General features: G+C 38.1%; 3 protein-coding genes and 2 long non-coding RNA genes across 5 annotated transcripts; 1 reads left to right on the top strand and 4 right to left on the bottom strand.

The window, feature by feature from the left end:
* Positions 1-2,194: 2,194 nt before the first annotated feature.
* On the bottom strand, positions 2,195-3,651 carry LOC110739095. The gene is made up of 2 exons (XM_021919548.1): positions 3,161-3,651; positions 2,195-3,072 (listed from the first exon to the last, which is right to left on the bottom strand). Exons 1-2 carry the CDS (start codon positions 3,649-3,651, stop codon positions 2,481-2,483), a joined length of 1,083 nt encoding a protein of 360 aa, XP_021775240.1. The 3' UTR covers positions 2,195-2,480.
* A 3-nt stretch (positions 3,652-3,654) lies between these two features.
* Positions 3,655-4,740, bottom strand: LOC110739094. The gene is made up of 2 exons (XM_021919547.1): positions 4,641-4,740; positions 3,655-4,538 (listed from the first exon to the last, which is right to left on the bottom strand). The coding sequence occupies exons 1-2, from the start codon at positions 4,738-4,740 to the stop codon at positions 3,655-3,657; spliced, it is 984 nt and encodes a 327-aa protein (XP_021775239.1).
* Positions 4,741-4,947: 207 nt separating this feature from the next.
* Positions 4,948-5,361, bottom strand: LOC110739119. The gene is made up of 2 exons (XR_002514732.1): positions 5,322-5,361; positions 4,948-5,218 (listed from the first exon to the last, which is right to left on the bottom strand). It is a non-coding gene; the product is annotated as an uncharacterized LOC110739119 (long non-coding RNA).
* A 7,590-nt stretch (positions 5,362-12,951) lies between these two features.
* LOC110739117 lies at positions 12,952-13,741 on the top strand. Its single transcript, XM_021919571.1, has one exon. The coding sequence runs from the start codon at positions 13,087-13,089 to the stop codon at positions 13,546-13,548; it is 462 nt and encodes a 153-aa protein (XP_021775263.1). The 5' UTR covers positions 12,952-13,086; the 3' UTR covers positions 13,549-13,741.
* Positions 13,742-14,067: 326 nt separating this feature from the next.
* Positions 14,068-19,037, bottom strand: LOC110739118. The gene is made up of 2 exons (XR_002514731.1): positions 17,033-19,037; positions 14,068-14,676 (listed from the first exon to the last, which is right to left on the bottom strand). It is a non-coding gene; the product is annotated as an uncharacterized LOC110739118 (long non-coding RNA).
* Between the last annotated feature and the right edge of the window lie 546 nt (positions 19,038-19,583).

Here is a 19,583-nt window from a genome sequence, read left to right as displayed (position 1 = left end):
AGCTTTTTAAAGCCTTAACGGGTAACTTGTACGAGAACATATTACAGAAAAATATATAGAAAAATTAAAATCGATAAGATACTGTGACAAAACAATTAAGAAAAAATACACTTTAATAATCTCAATTACGGGCGATTTACTTTTAATAATCCCAACTAAAGTTTGTTATCTAATTAGTACGTGCCCCGGGCGTTGCCCCGACTACCCATTTTAAAGAGTATACTTATTTGTTGGCAGGTCTTGTATAATAATAATAATAATAATAATAATAATAATAATAATAATAATAATAATAATAATAATAATAATACCTTTTCTGAGGGAGATTAGGGCGATTAGGGCAGGGGACAGGGGACGTCAACGGCTTCCACGCTCATTTTCCGGCAGCTTTAGGTGCGGTTATGTCAGGGACAGGGCTCTTGGTTGGTGTGCAATCAAATCAGGCGAAAATTCAGGTCCTCTCAACGCTATTTCGGTGCAGTTTTTGGGTGATTATCAGGAGGGTTCGGGCTACATTTTTGCAGTCTTGTAGTCGGTTTTCAGGCGGCTTTAAGGCAGCTTCTCCAACGACTTTGAGGGTGTTTTTTCGAGCGATTTTGGGGCTATTTTCGGGCAGGTTTTCGGGGCTGTTTTCAGGCGAATTCTGGTCTTTTTGTGGCGATTTTCAGGCTGTTTTTGAGCGTGTTTTAGGCTGCGTTTTATCGCAGCAATTTCTGGTGCAGTTTCGAGTGCTTTTGGGTGCTGTTTTTGGTGCAATTTCTGGCGTAATTCAGGTCAGTTTGCTTGCGTTTTGGCTATGGTTTAGGTCTGGTTGTGGGCTGGTGTTTCTGGTCTATTTGTGGCCAGTTGTTCTAGTGCGTTTTGGGTGTTTTTTTTTTGTGGTTGTTAAAGGCTGTGGTGAGGCTGTTGTTGCAGACAGTGGTGAGGTTGTTGCAGGCAGTGGTGAGGCTGTGGTTTATTTGAGCCATTTCTCGATGATTTCGGGTGTATTTTTGGTGCAGGTTTGCGTGTTTTTTTGGTTTCTTGCGGCTGTTTTATGCTGTAGTTTTTGGGTGTGGCTGTGTATAGATATTTCGGCTGCCCGTTTGAAGTTTCATTGCCCTTTTGTGGGTCTTAGTGGTTGTCAAGATGGACGTGGCAATGGCCTTAGTAGAAGTTCTCTTAACAAACATCTTTGTGATCGTCATTTTTGTATTGGTGCGCGGGATGTCACTCGAAATACTCTTACTTCTAATTTGGTGGTTTATACTAAGGCTGAAGTTACTTTTTCGCGTATGGGGATTTGGTTATGTGGGGTTTGCTGGTTTGCTACAAAACGCATACGCATCGGGCTAAGTGTCGTCATGGTCCGAGTGAGATTGTATCACCCCTGGATGAAGGAGATGGTGTTGTTCGATTTGTGCTTCATGGTTTCTCCAAGCCGCAAGCTCCCTCTTCTTCGGCTCAGCTCGGGCACATCGGTTGTTTGGTGCAAGATCAACATTTCGGTTTTGATGTGGCTCTTCTTGATCGTTTGTTCTCCAAGGGGTTTCGTACTGTCAAGTCTATACCTCCTAAGTGTCGTTTGGGTTTTTCTCGGGTTCTGAAAGGTGCTCTTAATAAGGTGATTTCTAGGCCTGATGATATTTCTAGTTGGGTCTCTTTCTTGGTGTTACCTCTTTGCACCCTTAAAACCTTTCGCCCGCGGAGCAGCTCTGAGTCTAGGTCTTAAGTAAAACGTCGGCATCAAGAAGAGAGTATTTCCCGTGCTATTTGTTCTTGGAGTGCACCAGGTGGTAATTTGCAGCTTGTGAGGGATACTTTGGCAGAGGATTCTCCTACTTTTTCAGTGGTGGGTGATGAGGACCTTGATTTGGAGGACCGTAATATCAAGCAATGTCGTAGGAAGATTTGTGACGGCCATTACACTGCTGCAGTCCGGGTTCTTTCTTCTTCAGACGTTGCTCCTTATAATGACGCCACTCTCGCGGATTTACAGTCTAAACACCCTACTTCTCCAGCTCCATCCTTGCCTGATATACCTGTTGATGACCTTCATCTCGTTACTACTTCTGCTTTTGTTTTGGACTGGATTAAGAGTTTTCCACGTGGCACATCATGTGGTAGGGACGGTTTACGTGCTCAACACCTTCTGGATTGCTTGAGTGGTGCTGCTGTGGCCTATGTTGCACGGATGCCGACACGGACACGGACACGGACACGGACACGGACACGGACACGGGAAAACGACAATCCTGAAATAGGGGACACGGGTACGGCATATAACAAGGCATATAATATATCAAAAAAACGAGAATTTGACAACCTATTCAATAAAACACTAAATAATTAGCCTCAAAACACACAATTTTGTTAAAACAAGTAAATAAACAAAGTGTACGAACGTAGTCTCATACATATCAAGAAACCATCAAACCAAATACATGTCTTAATAATAGTTTTACAAATCATAAATAAAATAAACAAAAGTACTAATAGTTTCATTCTTCACCATCACCAAGTACATCATCAAAAATCATATTCTCCATCTCGGGTTCATCAAGTGAGAGCTCGGCCATCTCTAGAATACCAACCTCTCCTAGGTTGTCATGCTCATCTCCACCCACATCCCACAACTTAGATCTCCCCTTTGTGTATTCTTCACTTCTCCTAGAAAGTAATCGAAGGTTGTTATGAATGTATACCAAGTCTTGAGCACGTTTAGGAGTAAGCTTATTTCTAGTGCAAGAATGAATAAACTTATAGGTGCTCCAATTCCTTTCACTACAAGAAGAGGAAGAAGGTTGACCTAATAGCTTATAAGCCAAACCTTGAAGCATAGGCACTTGGGAACCATAAGTTGCCCACCAATTTTTAGCATCCATCAAAGCCATATCATGCATGCAATCAATGTTGAGAAAGATCCCCTCTGATTTTTGTGAGAATATTGCAAATTCCGTGTTGATCTTGAATCTTTCATCGGGACTTTGGAAAATCCTTCGAAAGCATTGTAATCTTTGTGTGGAAATTTCATTGTCGGCATTTGGAGCAACTCGTCCCGGGACCTCATTAAGCCATTCTTCCGTGTAAAATCTTTAACAACAAAATAAGAATAGCCATAAGAAATTAAATAAAAAACAAGGAAAAATAAATAAAGATGAATTAAATAAGTAAAACTTACCTTGGATTCAAAGAATGTGCTAATGAATGAAGTGGAGTACTACCCTTACTCCAACGACTACTAAGAATCCCTTTAACTACATTAAAGAAGGTAGATTGTTCATAATCTAGTTTACCCTCTTTCTTGTAGATGGCATCTTTCACCTTTTGAACCATAATGTCCCATCTTTCATAAACCAAATGCAAGGAAGATTTGTCGGTGTCACAAACCCTAATCATCTCATAGATTGGGCGTGTAAAATCAAGAATGTAATCAACTTTTTCCCACCATATTTCATCCAAAATCTTTTCCCTTACATGTGAGGCTTGCCCGCGTCGATCATCCTTGTATAAGGACCAATTCTCACTAATAACCATTGATTGAAGTGATGTTTTAAGGAGTTTCAACCTTTTAAGCATGCACACAATTGAAGCAAAACGAGTGTCGGCAATGCAAAGTAGTTTTAATGGCGAAAACTTATTGAACATTGAAAGCCTCATCGAATGATTCATTATTTAATTTTTAATGAACAAGGCATCTGCATGAACTTCCGTTATCCAATGACATTCATAATATACTTCAAAATTATTCAACACATTCTTAGCTGCACAGATGCTTTTCATTGCAAGATTAAGTGTATGAACAACACATGGTGTCCAATATATATGAGGATACCTACCCTCAACCAATTCCCCTGCAGCCTTACAATTACTTGCATTATCTGTGATTATTTGAACAACATTTTGATCTCCAATTTCATCAATCACCTCACTTAGTAAGGTAGCAATGAAATCTTTGTCCTTAATCTCACCCGAGCAATCAATAGCTTTCATAAACATAGGACCCGTTTCAGAAGCAATCATAATGTTAATCAAAGGCCTTCTTTGTGGATCACTCCACCCATCACTAATAATGCTAACACCTTTTGTTTTCCATGTGGCTTTCATAGGTTGTAATAACCTATCCACATTTTCTGTCTCTTTACAAAGCAAAGTTGTTTTAAGTTTGTTGTATCCGGGAGGCTTATAACCAGAGAGATTAGAATTGGCAGCCATTGTATATGAACTAACATAGTAAGGGTTTCTAGCAAGATTAAAAGGCAACCCCCCTGTGTAAAACATTCTAGCAATTTCAGAATCCAAGTGGTCACGAGATTTCACATTAAAAGCATCGGAAATTGTATTTTTTGATTTCCTCTTCTTTACATTATCAAATGAACCTAGTCTCATTGATGTAGCTTCAGTTGATGTGTGAGAAGATATGGGTTCATTTGAAAAAGGTGGAACTTTTGGTAACAAAGATTTTTTATAATCCTCGGATTCACGATGAAGCGATCTTAGTTTAGCAAGGTCATCAATTTTCACTTTATTACAAGTTTGAATCCCTTTCCCTTGTTCACCTAGCAAATGAGCTTTCACTCTAGTGTATGAACCATTTTTAACTTCGCCGCAAAAGTTACATTTCCAATTATAATTTCCTCCACCACCCTATATTTTATCACCCTTAACAACAAACTTCCACAAAGGGTAGAGGTCTTTCATTGACTCAGATGAATTACTACTACCACTGACATTGCATGAAGCAGAGGAACTAGAAGACATTCCTGACAATTTCAGCAACACAACAGCACATTTCAGCAAGACAACACAGCAAAGTGAGCAACACAACAATACAATTTCAGCAACCAGCAAGTCAGCAATACAATTTCAGCAACCAGCAAGTCAGCAACTCAGCAATACAATTTCAGCAACCAGCAAGTCAGCGAGTCAACAATACAATACAATTTCAGCAACCAGGGCACAATACAATTTGACAGCTGAACCCATCTCACAATTAACATCACAATTAACAATTAACATCACATTTAACAATTAACAATTGCGAATTACAGTGATACTGCCTCCACGGCTCCACCTCACAATTAACATCAGCATTCAGCAATTGAATTTCAGAAAACAAAGTACAGAAGACAGAAGTCACATAACCCTTACCTGGTGGTGGACTGGTGGCTGGCGAGTGGCGACGGACGGTACTGGGTGGTGGACTGGTGGCTGAGGACGAACAACGACAGCCTGAAACCTAGGTTGAGCGAGTTAGCGACTGAATTAATTGAATTTAAAAAAAAAAACAAAGTACAGAAGCCAGTCAAGCCACGGCCTGAAACCTAGGTTGAGCGAGTTACCTGGTGGTGGTCTGGTGGACTGGTGGCTGGCGACACTGGGATGGTGGCTGAGGACGAACAACGAGCGGCGAGTGAAGTCTGTGTCTCTGTGAGAGTAAGTTGTAGGCGACGAAGCGACGGTGAACTGAGTGACGGTCTGGACCAGCAGCAGCAGGTGAAGCGACGGCGGTTATCGGCGCGACGGTGAGTGGCTGACGGTCTGGGACTCAGGGAGCTTGAGTAAGGCAGTAGGTTTGTGAATTGTGAATGGAGGAATTGAGAATGTGAGAGAGTCAGAGAGAATGGAGGAAGTTGGGCTTGTAAAGCCGTAATTGCGTGTCCATCACAAAACGGACCGTGTCTGGGTGAGACACGGACCGTGTCCGTACAGAAGAAATTCAAAAAAAAAAAACGGACACGGATTTTCGCGTGTCCAAGACGTATCCCCCCGTGTCCCACGCGTGTCCGTGTCCGACACGCGTGTCGACTCGGACACGCCACTTGGCAGGCGTGTCCGTGCATCATAGGCTGTGGCTATATTAGATGAGTTAGTTGACTCTATTTCCGCGGTGGTTAATCTCTTTCTAGCTAGAAAGTGTCCTATGGAACTAGGAGAGTATATTGCTAGTGCTCCTCTTACCCCGCTTGTCAAGCCCGGTGGTGGTATTCGTCCTATAGCTGTGGGTACTATTTGGCGGCGTCTGGTTTCGAAGGTGGGTGCTGTTATGGTTGGCCAATATTTAGGAAGTTACTTTGCTGGTCTTCAATTTGGCGTTGGGGTTTCTTCAGGTGGTGAGGCCATTCTTCATGCTGTGAATCGGTTGATTGAGGACCGTGGTTCTGATGTTGGTTTTTCTATGTTGTTGGTGGATTTCCAAAATGCCTTCAATCTTGTTGATCGTACGGTCATGTTGCGTGAAGTTCGTCGTCGTTGTCCCGGCATTTCGCGATGGGTTGAATTCTTCTATTCTAATCCAGCCAGGTTGTATTATGGGGACCAATCCTTATGGTCGTGTCAAGGAGTGCAGCAGGGTGATCCCCTTGGTCCTCTACTTTTTGCTTTGGTTTTACAGCCCCTGGTTTGTAAAATCAAAGATGCTTTTGACTTATGTCTTCATGCGTGGTATTTGGATGACGACACTGTTATTGGTGAGACTTTGGTGGTGGGGAAGGTTCTGCATTTGATTATGAAGGAAGGGCCTCGTTTTGGGTTACTTCTTAATGTGGAAAAAACTGAAATTTTCTGGCCTACAGAAGACCCTCGAAGTAAGCTTGTGGGTGTTTTTCCGCCCAATATTGCTCGACCTTTGCGAGGTGTTAAGTTGCTTGGTGGTCCTGCTAGTTCCGATTCCGGTTTTGGTGGAGAGCTTGTGTTGCAGAGGGTGACCAAGACCATTGCGCTTATGGATAAGGTTGCTTAGCTTGATGATCCTTAGCGTGAGCTATTGTTACTTAGGGCATGTACCGGAGTTTCTAAACTCTACTTTGCATTGCGTACTTGTCCTTCTAGTACTTTTGAGACGGCTCAGCGCACATTCGACGGGGCTCTTCGATCTTCCTTGGAACGTATTGTTACTGCTTCGGGGCCTGGGTTTGGCGATTGGCAATGGCGACTTGCCACCTTACCATTTGCGTTTAGAGGGCTTGGGGTATATTCCACAGGTGATGTTCGTCATTATGCTTTTCTTGCTTCTCGGTTATAGTCTGCTGGGTTGCAGACACAGCTTTTACGGAATGCTGGCATTGTTGGTCTTAGACGAGCCTTTGGAGATGTGTTGTGTCTATTTAATGGAATAGTGGAGTATGACATTATGAGTAATCCTAGTGAGGTCGCCGCCCCTAAACTCATGAAGAAATTGGCAGATATATATTTCACGAAGGTTACCGTTTCTGCAGAATCCGCCTATTCTTTGTCTCCTCAGCAATCAACATTGTGGAAACCGCAGCAGGGAGATCACACCTCTACTTGGCTTCGGGCAGTCCCTATTTCTGGGTTGGGTCAGACGATGAACCCAAAGACCTACCGATGTGTGTTGTGCTACAGGATGGGTGTTCCATTGTTCTCTATCTCGACGCCGTGCTCTGCTTGTTCTCGGGTTTTTACTGGGAATATTTTCGGTGATCACGCGGTGTCGTGTGTTGGTATTGTGGGTAATAAACATCGGCATAATGTTATCCGGGATACCCTTGTTGATATCTGCTACAGATCTGGGATTTCGTCAAGAAAGGAGGTTGACATAGGGTTATCTGGAGGGAATGACGGGGCCCTTAGACCTGCTGATGTGTTACTTTATTCCTGGGATCGTGGTCGCGATGTTTGTGTGGACTTAACAGGGTCTTCTCCTTTGACACAACCAGGGCTATCCGACTTTGTCCTTGGGCAGGTTGTGGCTGATGCGGCTCATCAAAAGCGGGTGAAGTATGAAGCTTGTTGTCGGCTGATTGGTTATGGTTTCATTCCCTTCTCCTTTTCTTCACTTGGGGAATTAGAGAAGGAGGCTGTTGCGTTGCTGAAGCGGGTTCAGAGGTTCTCGACGACGCAAGACATTGGGGCTCGTGCTGCAGCTTATGTCTTCACTAGGGTAGGCTTTGCTATAGCTAGAGGAGTGGGAGCCCAGATTGTATCTCGGCTTCCCACTAATTTATTGTAGGTTGTATAACTTTGTCTGTTTTTGAGATAATAATAATAATAATAATAATAATAAAATAATAACAATAATAACAATAATAACAATAACAACAACAACAACAACAACAACAACAACAACAACAATAATAATAATAACAATAATAACAATAACAATAACAATAATAACAATACCAACAACAACAACAACAACAACAACAACAACAACAACAACAATTATTATTATTATTATTATTATTATTATTATTATTATTATTATTAGGATTAATACTGTTTTTTAATCCCAACTTTAAGGTGGCCTATCATTATTCAATCCCAAAAACCGGTAACCTGATGAAAGGGTTAAAAAAAATTTTAAAAAATTATTTGACACGTGTCCCATGTTAATTGCTTCAATAAATTAAAAAAATAAATAAAATCAAATAAATTAAGAAAAAACAAAAAAATTAAAAATTCAAAAACTGAAAAATTCAAAAAAAAAAAAAAAAATCCTCTACTCCCTACCAACCACCCCTATCCCCCTAGCCCAGCCGAAATCCGCCACCACCTTGCCAGAAACCTCCCCTTTCCCCTTCCACTCTGACGAAAACAACCACCTTCCCCAGCCCCACCCTCGAAATCGCCTCAAACCAACCCCCTACCATGCGCGAAACCACCACCCTCCCACTTTCTTGCCCGCTCGTGAAACCACCCCAACCTCCCTCCTTATCTCTTTTCCGCCTAGATCCGCTAGCGAAATTCCCCAACCTCCCCTGCGTCTGTTATTGGAGGTCGAATTCAATTGCTGTGTCGATGGCTGGTGGTTTTGGGGTTGGGAGGCCTGTCGTTGGTGGTTTTGGTGGATTCGAGTGTTTGGAGGGAAATGGGTTTTGGCGAAGGGGGCTGGAGTTTCAATGGTTTCGGGAGAAGTTAGGGGTGAAAATGGTGGCTTGATGGTGGTTTCAAGAGAAGAAGGTGGGGGCTGTGAGTGGTTTTGGGGGAAGAGAGTGAGGCTGCGGGTGGTTTCGAAGAAAGGGAGTGAAGCTGCAGATGGTTTCGGGGGAATTTGGTGGTTTTCGGTGGGATTAGGGAGGGAGATGGTGGTTTCCGGTGGGGGCTAGGGAGGAGGCGGTGGGGCTGCGGTGGCTGGCTGGTTTTTGTGATTTTTGGTTTTTTTTTTGTTATTTATTTATTTTTATTTTTTTTAAAATTTTTGGACCAATCAGGACTTGACATGTGTCAAGTAACCTGATACAACAGGTTTAGTTATCGGTTGGGTATGAAGAATGATAGACCACCTTAAAGTTGAGATTATTGAGGAATAATCCAAAGTTGAGATTAATGAAAATAAATTGGTGAAAGTTGGGATTAAAAAATATTATTATTATTATTATTATTATTATTATTATTATTATTATTATTAATTAAATAGAGTACTTCTTTCATTTTTCTTGTTCAGTCACTTTTGGTCTGATGATTTATGCCTTTATCTTTCATTTATTTTTCTTACCTTCTTGTATATGATATACCCTTCATTAACCTCCTTTGTTCTTAAGTCCAATTCCCATAAACTGATGATTGTTCCTCTTTGGGTTTAATACTTTCCATAATCTAGTGATCCTTACTTTCAAAATCTAGTCTTGTTTGTCGTCATTGATTTATAAATCCTTGATCAAATTAAAATTTACTTGTTCATGTGATGTTCTATGCCTGTGAATGGTTAGAACATAATTTTGTTGTAAATATAAATTGAGAAAGTTTAGTTAACATGAAAAAGCAAACGAAAACTAATTGTAGTATTAAATTTAGTGGTACCTTTTACTTTTTTTGCTTCCATTCTTCTTAAAATAAGCTGGAAAAAAAAAATATATAATATGATTAGCCTACAACAAAAAATATTGAAACACTTATTAAGCGGAAAACCCGTAAAGTTCTAAGACCTTGCTTACATTGATCTGAATACCCTTCAAGATTCTCTTGTATTGTACAATTTATGTTTTTTTTTTCTAATTTTAATAGTTTTTTACTTCTTTAATTTCATAAACACACAAAAAAAAAAAAAAAACATACACAAAAATATTACAACCGAATATGAAGAATACCTGATTCAAAAGCTTAATGGAAAATCAATGATAGACTAAAAAAAATGATTTATGGCCATATTTATAATTATAATTACTTGCTTATTCGTATAGGAGTAAAATTCTATTGTTAGTTGGATATTCATATTAATAATATGTGGTGTGTTGCTATAAATAAACTTCTAATGTCAATAAAAAGATAAATATTTTTCAAAAGAATTATAAATTATTTTATGTATACTTTTTTTTATCCTAAACAAATCTATCCAATTTAATCTAACGTGACACTAATCTAATCACAATAATATCTATTTTTTGCCTACGTGGCGCGACACTTGGCGAAAAAATGGAATGCCAAGTGTCGCTGTTTCGTGGCCTGGCTGCGAGACCGACTTTAAATATTAGTGATATGATAATCCCAACTATGCTATCAGTTTGCCTCCAATGGTCACAATGACCGGCAACCTGCTGAAAGAGTTTTTTTTTTTTAATAGCCACGTGTCAACACGTTATTGGTTCAAATTAAAAAAAATAAAATAAAGATAAAATAAAAACATAAAGAAAAATAAAATTAAAAAAAACAAAAAAAATCCCAAAATTCCCAGCCAACCTATCCCCCCTGTCAAACCTTAACCCCCCCCCCCCCACCCTTAACCTCGCCGGAAACCGGCGGCCACCGCCCTTAACTACCTACACCGGCCGGCCAACCCCCTTTAACCCACCTCCAACCCCCGAAACAACCTCCTAGCCAATCCTGACCCCTCGATTTGTTGAAGCTATGTATTCGAGGCTCCGACGACGATAATGTCACCGAATTTGTCCAGGGCTTTGCCGCCTACGCCGAAGCCATCGCCAAAGAACACGCCCGTCGTCACACCACCTCCGTTGACCAAAAAACCGTTGCAAAGGTGTGACTGCAGGTGGTGGTGGTGACTTCAAGTGGTTTTAGGGGGTCAAGGTTGGGCTGTTTTGGGGGTCGAGGTTAGCTGGCCGGTTGGTTTCGATGGCTAAAAAGGGGTGGCCGACCGGTCCAGCGAGGTTAGGGGGTGGGGGGTTAGGGTTTCACGGTGGGAAATGGGTGGCTAGGATTTTTTTTGGTTTATTTATGTTTTAATGTTTTTTAAAATTTTTGGACCAATCACGTGTCATGGTTACCTGTTATAACAGGTCATTGACTTAGTGTTAACCAGTTGGGACCATTGGAGGCAAACACATAGCATAGTTGGGATTATTAGAAGTAAATCGCCTATATTTGAGATTATTAAAGTGTATTTTTCCAACAATTAAAACAATTTTTAAGAGGAATTGAAGGATAAAATTGACAAACCAATGTAAATGATATAATATAGAAACATACAAATTGTATCAACCTTATATTAGAAATAGTACATACTTAAACCATTATATTATTAATAGGTTTGAAGACTTGATTTAGAGTAGTCTCAAAAGCATTCTCATGCTCATATCCAAGATGATTTACAATAGCACACCTATGCATTCCAAATGTTAACACTTACAGAGCTAAATTATTCTTAACAAAGGGGCCTTAATTCTTAAAAACATTTTTAACCAATGTACAAGTATAAGATTAGTATGAAATCTTAATCAAGACATTTTAAGGATCCAAAAAAGAAGAAGGAAACATTAAAAGTAAATCTAGTTAATAACCAATTCGTTGAGTGTTGCAACACCTATGGTTTATTTAATTATGTTTATCAACTCTCTTAATATATTTTGTCCAACAAGTTGATACATATTGACATATTGTGCTTGTTTGAAACCCAAGTGATATCAACTAGATGGTTTAATTAGTTGGCCAACACTAAAATTTTATTAGCGAGCAGTTGGAAACTTGTTGTAATAGTAATTGGCTATTTATTTTGATTGAGATTTGTCATTTATGGGTCAAGGCTCAAGTGCCAACCTAAATTTTAAGTGGAATTAAGTACTAAAGCAACTTTTGTAGACGGTGATAAGAACCCAAACATATAACCCTTTTGTTTCTTCATTAAATCTTGAGCTTAATTAGTACTTCCTCCGTTTTTTTTGCTTAACTCGCTTTGACTTTTACACTATTCACCACCTCTCCTTGACCGTCATTTGTGAATAATATGTAAGGATAAACATATTCATGTGGGATCTTTTTTTATTTGTCTCAATAAGTACTATCATAATATATACTTTTTTTTTTTATATTTTTTACTTATGGAGAATTAAAGTTATTGATCGTTAAAGTTTTGCGTTGACAAACGTGATAAAAGAAATAGGTCAAGTAAAAAAAAGAATAGAGGTAACTCATTAGGACTTTATGTATCATCTTTAAAAACATTCTTATTAACAAAAATTATAAAAAAAATTGATATTAGAACTGCATATTGAGACGAATCTAACAAAGTCTCACATGTTTAAATTTGTTTTATAAATATATACAAAGTATATATATTAATGATAAATTTTGACCAGAAAAGTCAAAATAACATTTAAATATAATTTATTTTTTAAAGTTTGACCATAAAAGTCAAAATAAGAAAATTATTTTGAAACGGATGAAGCATTATATTTGTACTCGTCTATAAATAAAATGGTACAAACATATTTAATAATTGATTTCATTTTATTTATGAATGGAGAAATTAGTAGATTTGATTTGGAAAGTACAAACTTACAAAGTACTCTGTAAGTAATACCAGTATAATCTTAGAGTATCGGTTTAAAAAAAAAAAAAAATTGAAAAATAGTCATTCGTAAAAAAAAAAATAGAATAATACTTCACAGAAAAGTGAGTATTGGATGATTATTTTTTTTGTTGTTGTTTGAATCTATTGATTAGTGATTACATAATCAACCGGTGTAGCTTGTTAAGTTACTTAAATTAGTTGGTTGACTCCTACGAATCATTAGATCACTTATTAACATTTTGTTTTAAAAATATTTATACTTATTAATTTCAGAATATGGGGCGCAAAAGATAAGTTACAAGTGGAGTGATATCCAAATATCCAATAGTTGATGATAAGGGACCAAAAGCACATCCATACAAGTTTCAGCTGTTTAGAACGAGTGAAATCTATCAAAAATAATGGCAGCCAAGCTACTCTTTAATCAATACTGTCTAAAGCTCACAACTTCTATACCACCATCACTCCTGAAACACCAACCAGCTCATAGAACGTTAAGCTTCAGTCTACACCCGACTCGAAACGATGGAGTTCGAAAAGCTAAGAGGCGTTTTCCGGTAGTGGCAGTTTCTGCAGCAATGCAGCCACTTGACATGACAGAGGAGAATATCGAAATGGTCCTGCCTGATGCTCGGGTCGAGTTGGCTCAACTTTTCGACAGGGAAGTGGGTATTACAGGTCAAGTTGAACTTGCAGAGCTGGATGGCCCATTTGTGAAGATCAGATTAAGAGGGAAGTTCTGGCATAAGAGAAGTACAGTGGTGGCTAGGCTTGAAAATTATTTGAAACAAAGGATTCCTGAGATTCTGGAGGTTGATATCGAAGATGAGAAGCAGTTGGATGACAGTCCTGCCAGTTTCTGATGCAGTAATTGAGTTTTGTAAAATTTTTTGAGCAGATTGTTAATTATGGTCTTCTGGTTTATCTAGAATTTTGTATCAGAGATATTGCTGCTAAGTTCAGTTGCCAGTACAATTAATAGAACAAATCGATGTAACAGCAGATGCAATACTAAACTATATTAAAAATATTAGAGTAGCGTAATTATGATTTGAATCTCATAGTGCATTAGTTATTTTCTGAATTTTTGGGATGTCCCAGGTCAGCCAGTACCAAATATAATCGATGTACAGACTTAGTCGTCACATTATACCAATCTAAGATTGTAAGAGAGTTAAGGTTATAGTAGGAGATCAATGTGTTGGCAGTCAGACATGGGAAATGTGGGAGTAAACCAGAAGAACGGTAACACCTTTTCAAACATCCTAAAATTGTATATTAGACAATTACTGATAGAGGGAGTAGGTTGTTTCAAGATTGCCTTAATTACCAGCATGACAAATTGACAATACATACACAAATTGCCGATAGCTCTGTCAAAATGGAAAGGCAAGGCTCAATTTGATATATTTGCTGTCATAAATTCAGAGTTTTCAAAAGATAAAAGCTATTCTGCAGGGCTAGTAAATATGGTAATGTGACCAATATGCCAACAGCAACATGTTTTTTGATCCGCATAAGGTCAAGAATGAAGTAGAATTCCCTTTGTTCACATCCAAACTAAGGTTATGAACCCAAAATCTTTGATCTACAGGCAATTCAGGTATCTTTCTACAACCAGCACTTCACCAGATTTGCCAATTTCCACCAATTGCAGTAAGCTAGGGCATTTATGGCCATACCGCTACTGCTTACAGACAATGCACATGAATTGACATGAGAGGACCACCAGATTCAATATAGTATGGGTTAAGAGGATAAACATAAATATTCCCCCAGTAGGTGACTGAATGCCAGCTAACCATATTTGTGGAGAATTTCTTAGAAGCTGTCAAATTTCAGTATATTTACCAATCTCAAACATGACATGCTCGTCCATGGCTCCAGCACCGACTGGCTACAATGCAGCTGCGGCTTCCTTTCATTCGGCTTTGAGAGCTATCTCCATTTAACTCATACACAAAGTAACTTATTGCTACTGATGGGTGTGCCTGTAGATGTTCAAGGCAGCACAAAATGAATTAGACAAACCTCATACAAGCTGTGTCACAAGGAGACACCAACAAGGTAGAGGGATTGACAACAGAGGATGTTTCACGAAACATTACTTACAACTTCTTATCCAAAATATGTACAGTACAAGGTGTAACCAATCAAACTGACCAAACATTTCTTTTAATTATATGACCTTGGTAGCATGAAGATTTGATTTAAGAGTCAAACTGGACATAGGCATATTCTATCAAATCAGAAGAAAAACTATATACAGAGAGTACATACTATATATTACAGTTCGGAAAATGCAGTCTATAAGCATAACTAGCAAAGACACTTGTTCTGATCTAAATGGAGGATATATGCTTTCACAACAGTAAACATTTTACTTGTTCCCTCTCATATACCCATCTTCCTTTTGCTCACTTCTTTTTCTTCAAGATAAACCACACCCAACAGTTCATGAATATACTTAACAGTTTTAAAACATATAATATCCATGCCTTTTCACCTAACAATAACTACTCATTTAGAATACAAGGGGTCTTAACCAGGCTCCTAAACACAATGAGCTCAATAAAAATAGATTTGGTCATTGATGTATTATTATCCTAAAGCAGTCCTGTAGAGCATGAACTGGCCAGAAACACAAGGAGATGGATCTCTCATGCTGTTATATTAAATCTAGGCTCTACAACTTGAAGTTTTGAATTATTGCCTCATACAGCTTCAATTGTAGAGAAGGGAGTATGAAGAAGTGTTCAAAATAATCATGAACAAAGAGAATTTGAATGAATCTTGACACGTAAGTGCTTAAGCATGGACCTCAATTCTGTGCTTCATATGAAGATGGAATAACTGGGATCTAAGTCTTTGCATGATATAATAAATTTTGAGTCTTGTCAATCCTTAAAATATGACTGAGCTTAAGAGTGCAGGATGGCAATGACCAAGAAAGCATGAACAAGAGACTCCTACCTGTAGTAAGATTGACAGAATTTTCAAGACTACAGGAAAGATGCAAGAGCTTGGATATGTTAAAGCTGATTTCCTAAACTAACAATCCCCAATACTTTGTCTTACTCTTATCACTAGTAATCATGTTAAAGCCTATAAATTCTTGGACATTGCAGTACAAGAGGCTCAACAGCCAACTTTCCTGAGTATTGATGTCAAACTTGGTACCAGATTGTGCCAGGAAAGACTATCTCAAAGACAGGAGGCTGGCAGAACTCGGAAAAGCTGCATCAAACTCCCGGCTGCCTAGAGATAGTGGAAAAGGGAAGTCTTATTACTCCATATAATAGATGATGATCTTTAACCATTGTCAGAAACATGGGAAAAAATTTAAATTTTAATGTAGATTTATGATATAGGAGAAGGAATTGGGTGTTAATCCTTGGCGCACATTTTGCTAAGAATCAGAATAACGCTGCTCAATACACGACTATTCAATGTGAATTTTCTGATCAACTGTGGTGCGGAAATATGAGATGACCAAAATCAATCACTTGTGTGTATTTTTCCAAAACAGAATTAAACTTTATCATTTAATTTTCAAAGTAAAAATTTCCAACAAACTCCAATGCAGAATTATCAAGCAAAATTAAAGTTAAACAAAAAGTTTGTGACCTGGAACAAGGAATGACAGGGGTTTGTCAAGTTTTGCAAAGGCATAAATCTAAAGGGAAGACTATAAAGAATCTCTTGGCTGAAGCTGTCTATGAAATATGGAGGGAATAAATGAAGGATTTCAACAGCAGGAAATCATCCTGCATATGAATTTGTGACTTCAAGCTGGAAACTAATGCAGCATTATTTGATTAATTAGTGTTTGTTGCTTCCTATCATGTACACATGATGCTCACTCGATAGTCTATACAACTGTTTTGTAGGCAGCGAGCATGGAGTTGGACAGAGTGGAGCTTAATGCCACAAGAATTCTGAAACTTGAGCCTTTTCCCTTGGGTTCTTACATATTAATAACAATATATGAACTTACTGATTACAGAAAATTTATTAGTCTATTTCTGACAAGTATTGTCCTTCTTTCAATACTTGAATACTACTAAGGTAAACTACTCAGCACAGTTCATTCTCCACGGTCAGCACAGATATTTGGGTGGTGGAGAGAAGTGAAGCCACATATAAATTTCCGTCCAAGCCATTATAATTATCAGATTTGGTTCCAGAAAGGAAGAGAATAATATGACCAAGTTCCATGATTTCTATTCTCACTTCCTAGCTCAAAATTGTCTCTTTTTATTCTTTAATTACAAGCTCAGACAGAAAAGGAAAAAAAAAAAAAAATTACTGATTAGCAGTAGGAATTAGGAAAGAGCATATTTATACCTGAATATACTGGCAAGATGTCCAGCATAGAGAGCCAAAATCTCTCCTTGCTTGACTATCTTAATATAAGTTGCCAAAGTAATCAATCTTGCTCCATGAAACTTGCATTTGAAGCTGTCCCCTGACCACCTCAAATGGATAGGTAACAGTTTCAGCACAAGCACCAGGTATAGCCCCATACAGTAAGGTTCTTAGTTTCTTACACAGCTCAATTCCGGTAGACTCAAGGCTGTTATATCCTGCCCCTGGAACATCGTTTCCCTTCCTTAAGGTGAATTCAGATAGGAGTTTCAAGTATATCATAAACCCCATGGAAAACTACATTTGAGAATGGATGGAAGGAAGCCCTTAAGCACTAAGATTAAAAGCCATAAAGGGAGCTGAAACAACAACTGTCCTGATGAGCTCCGAGATGTTTTTCTGCTCATTACAAACTACATATTCTAGCTTCAGTCTCCAGGGCAACAACAGTTCTGAGACATTGAAAATCACTCATAAACTGATGAAGTCAACAAGGTTTAGACCCAAAGAAAGACACAGGTAACAGTTAAAAATCTGAACCATTTTCAGAACACCAAAAGGGATGTGAGTCAGAAAGGACCAAGTATAGCTGATAGTCTCAAACTCTCAAATAATTAACAGCCAAATGAGGCTATCAGACTAGCACTCATCATATGAAAAAATAGATGAACTCTTTTGAAGGGGGCTAGGGTTGAAGAAGAATGAACATAATATGAAAAAATAGATGAACTTTTTTTGTAGGGGGCTAGGGTTGAAGAACGAACTGTACCACACTCATTGACTTGTGCATTTTGACACTGTCCTAATACAATGACTGCAAATATTCTACAACAACATCCACATATATGGATCACATAAACAGGAATATTCAGTACCGGACCTCCTTACATCAATAATTCACACAGCAATACCCCTTGTCAGCAGGACACTAGAACTAGCTGTGGCCTGTGCTACAAAAACCGGTATCAACTATCGAAAAAGCCTAGCCCATAACAAGTCCACATGTGAGGCTTATAGAGTTATAGACCATAAGGTATGATAATAACAGCCAATGCTTGCTCTTAAACTTCATTACACCGCCAACGTATTGCCACAACATACAGCCAATTACCACAGCATTTGCAATCATGCAACATATAATTTCCACAGTTCCACTGCATAACAATTTGGATGTAACGTATCAATTCCACTACATAACTATTTGAAGATTAGTCATCCTCAATTTCAGGCCATGATATTAGAATTTTCCAGCACCAAGTCACAGATAAAATTAATCACAGTTCTACAGAATACTATACACCAAATTCACAATTAGTTGGATTAAAAGAAACCCAAAATTGCTAAATGAACCTATACAAACCTTCAATCAACAACAAAACAAGAACCAAAAATTAAAGGCATTATATTGATTGATCATCAACATGAAAAAGCAATTAATACTAATAACAAATTAACAACAATATTGATCATGGCTGCGGCGGCAGCGCATCCCGAACACTCAACTTTCTCTTTTCCATTGATACAAAGAGTTGTATAAAGATTGCAGAATTTGGATGGTTCAGATGAGGGGTCGAGAAATTGATGCCGGCGAAGAGATATGGCGGCCGGAGAGTGAGAAGGGTTGTATTGTAGAGCCAAGGAACGAAGGTAGGCATTGAGTAAGAAAGAAAAGGGAGAAGATTGTTAGAGCACTCTCACTCGTTTTTTTTTTTTTTTTTTTTTTTTTTTTTTTTTTTTTTTTTTTTTTTTTTTTTGCCTATGAGCAGAATTTTGTGAAAATAAATGGTATTTTAGCTTTCCAATCGTGAGCATAAAAAAAATGGCCATAAGGAAATGGATAAATGTCTTATTTTTCTGATCTAATTGTTTTTTAAATAAAATAACTAATTTTAAGCCTCTGATGCAAAATATAAATATTGGATTTTTTTTTTTAAGAATAGATTTAAACACATTTTGTACATAGATATTAGACATACTTATAAGAAAATTCCGGGCAACTATAGAATCTTAAAGGTGTCACCTAACAATTCTTTCAAACTCAGTTGCACTAGGAATCATCATTTGAGATAGTAGAAGCAACCTTTTAGCATGCGCACTTTCAACCTTGGCAACACTTAAAGATTTTTTAGTTAAAACATATGTCATCTATAAGGGTATCTTTGTCGCAATTGACCAAGGTATAAAAAAAATACATAATGAAGGAGATAATCTCATGGTTATTAGCTCCATTAAAGGTTTTTGAGCAGCCCCATGGTAGATTGATTAAAATGTTGCAAACAATCATCTTCTTCTTAGCACTTTCAACCATTAGAGCATTCGACACGTATATACCTTAATTCGTACTAGTATATTAGTATTTGTCGAATAACCTAGTATCCAACTGACTTGTGAATTAATAGTTAAAAATTAGAACCAAAACAAATTGCAACAACTTCTAAAACATAACTCATACTCTCAGAATCGTTACAATTAAATTAATTCTGATCAGGGTTTTGGCCTTTCAAGTACCGGAATTTTTACTCACCCCTGT

Source organism: Chenopodium quinoa, unplaced genomic scaffold (genome assembly GCF_001683475.1).
Source record: "Chenopodium quinoa cultivar QQ74 unplaced genomic scaffold, ASM168347v1, whole genome shotgun sequence".
Lineage (NCBI taxonomy): Eukaryota > Viridiplantae > Streptophyta > Magnoliopsida > Caryophyllales > Amaranthaceae > Chenopodium > Chenopodium quinoa.
Note: the sequence above shows the minus strand (reverse complement) of the source record. Positions and strands in the feature narration are given on the sequence as shown.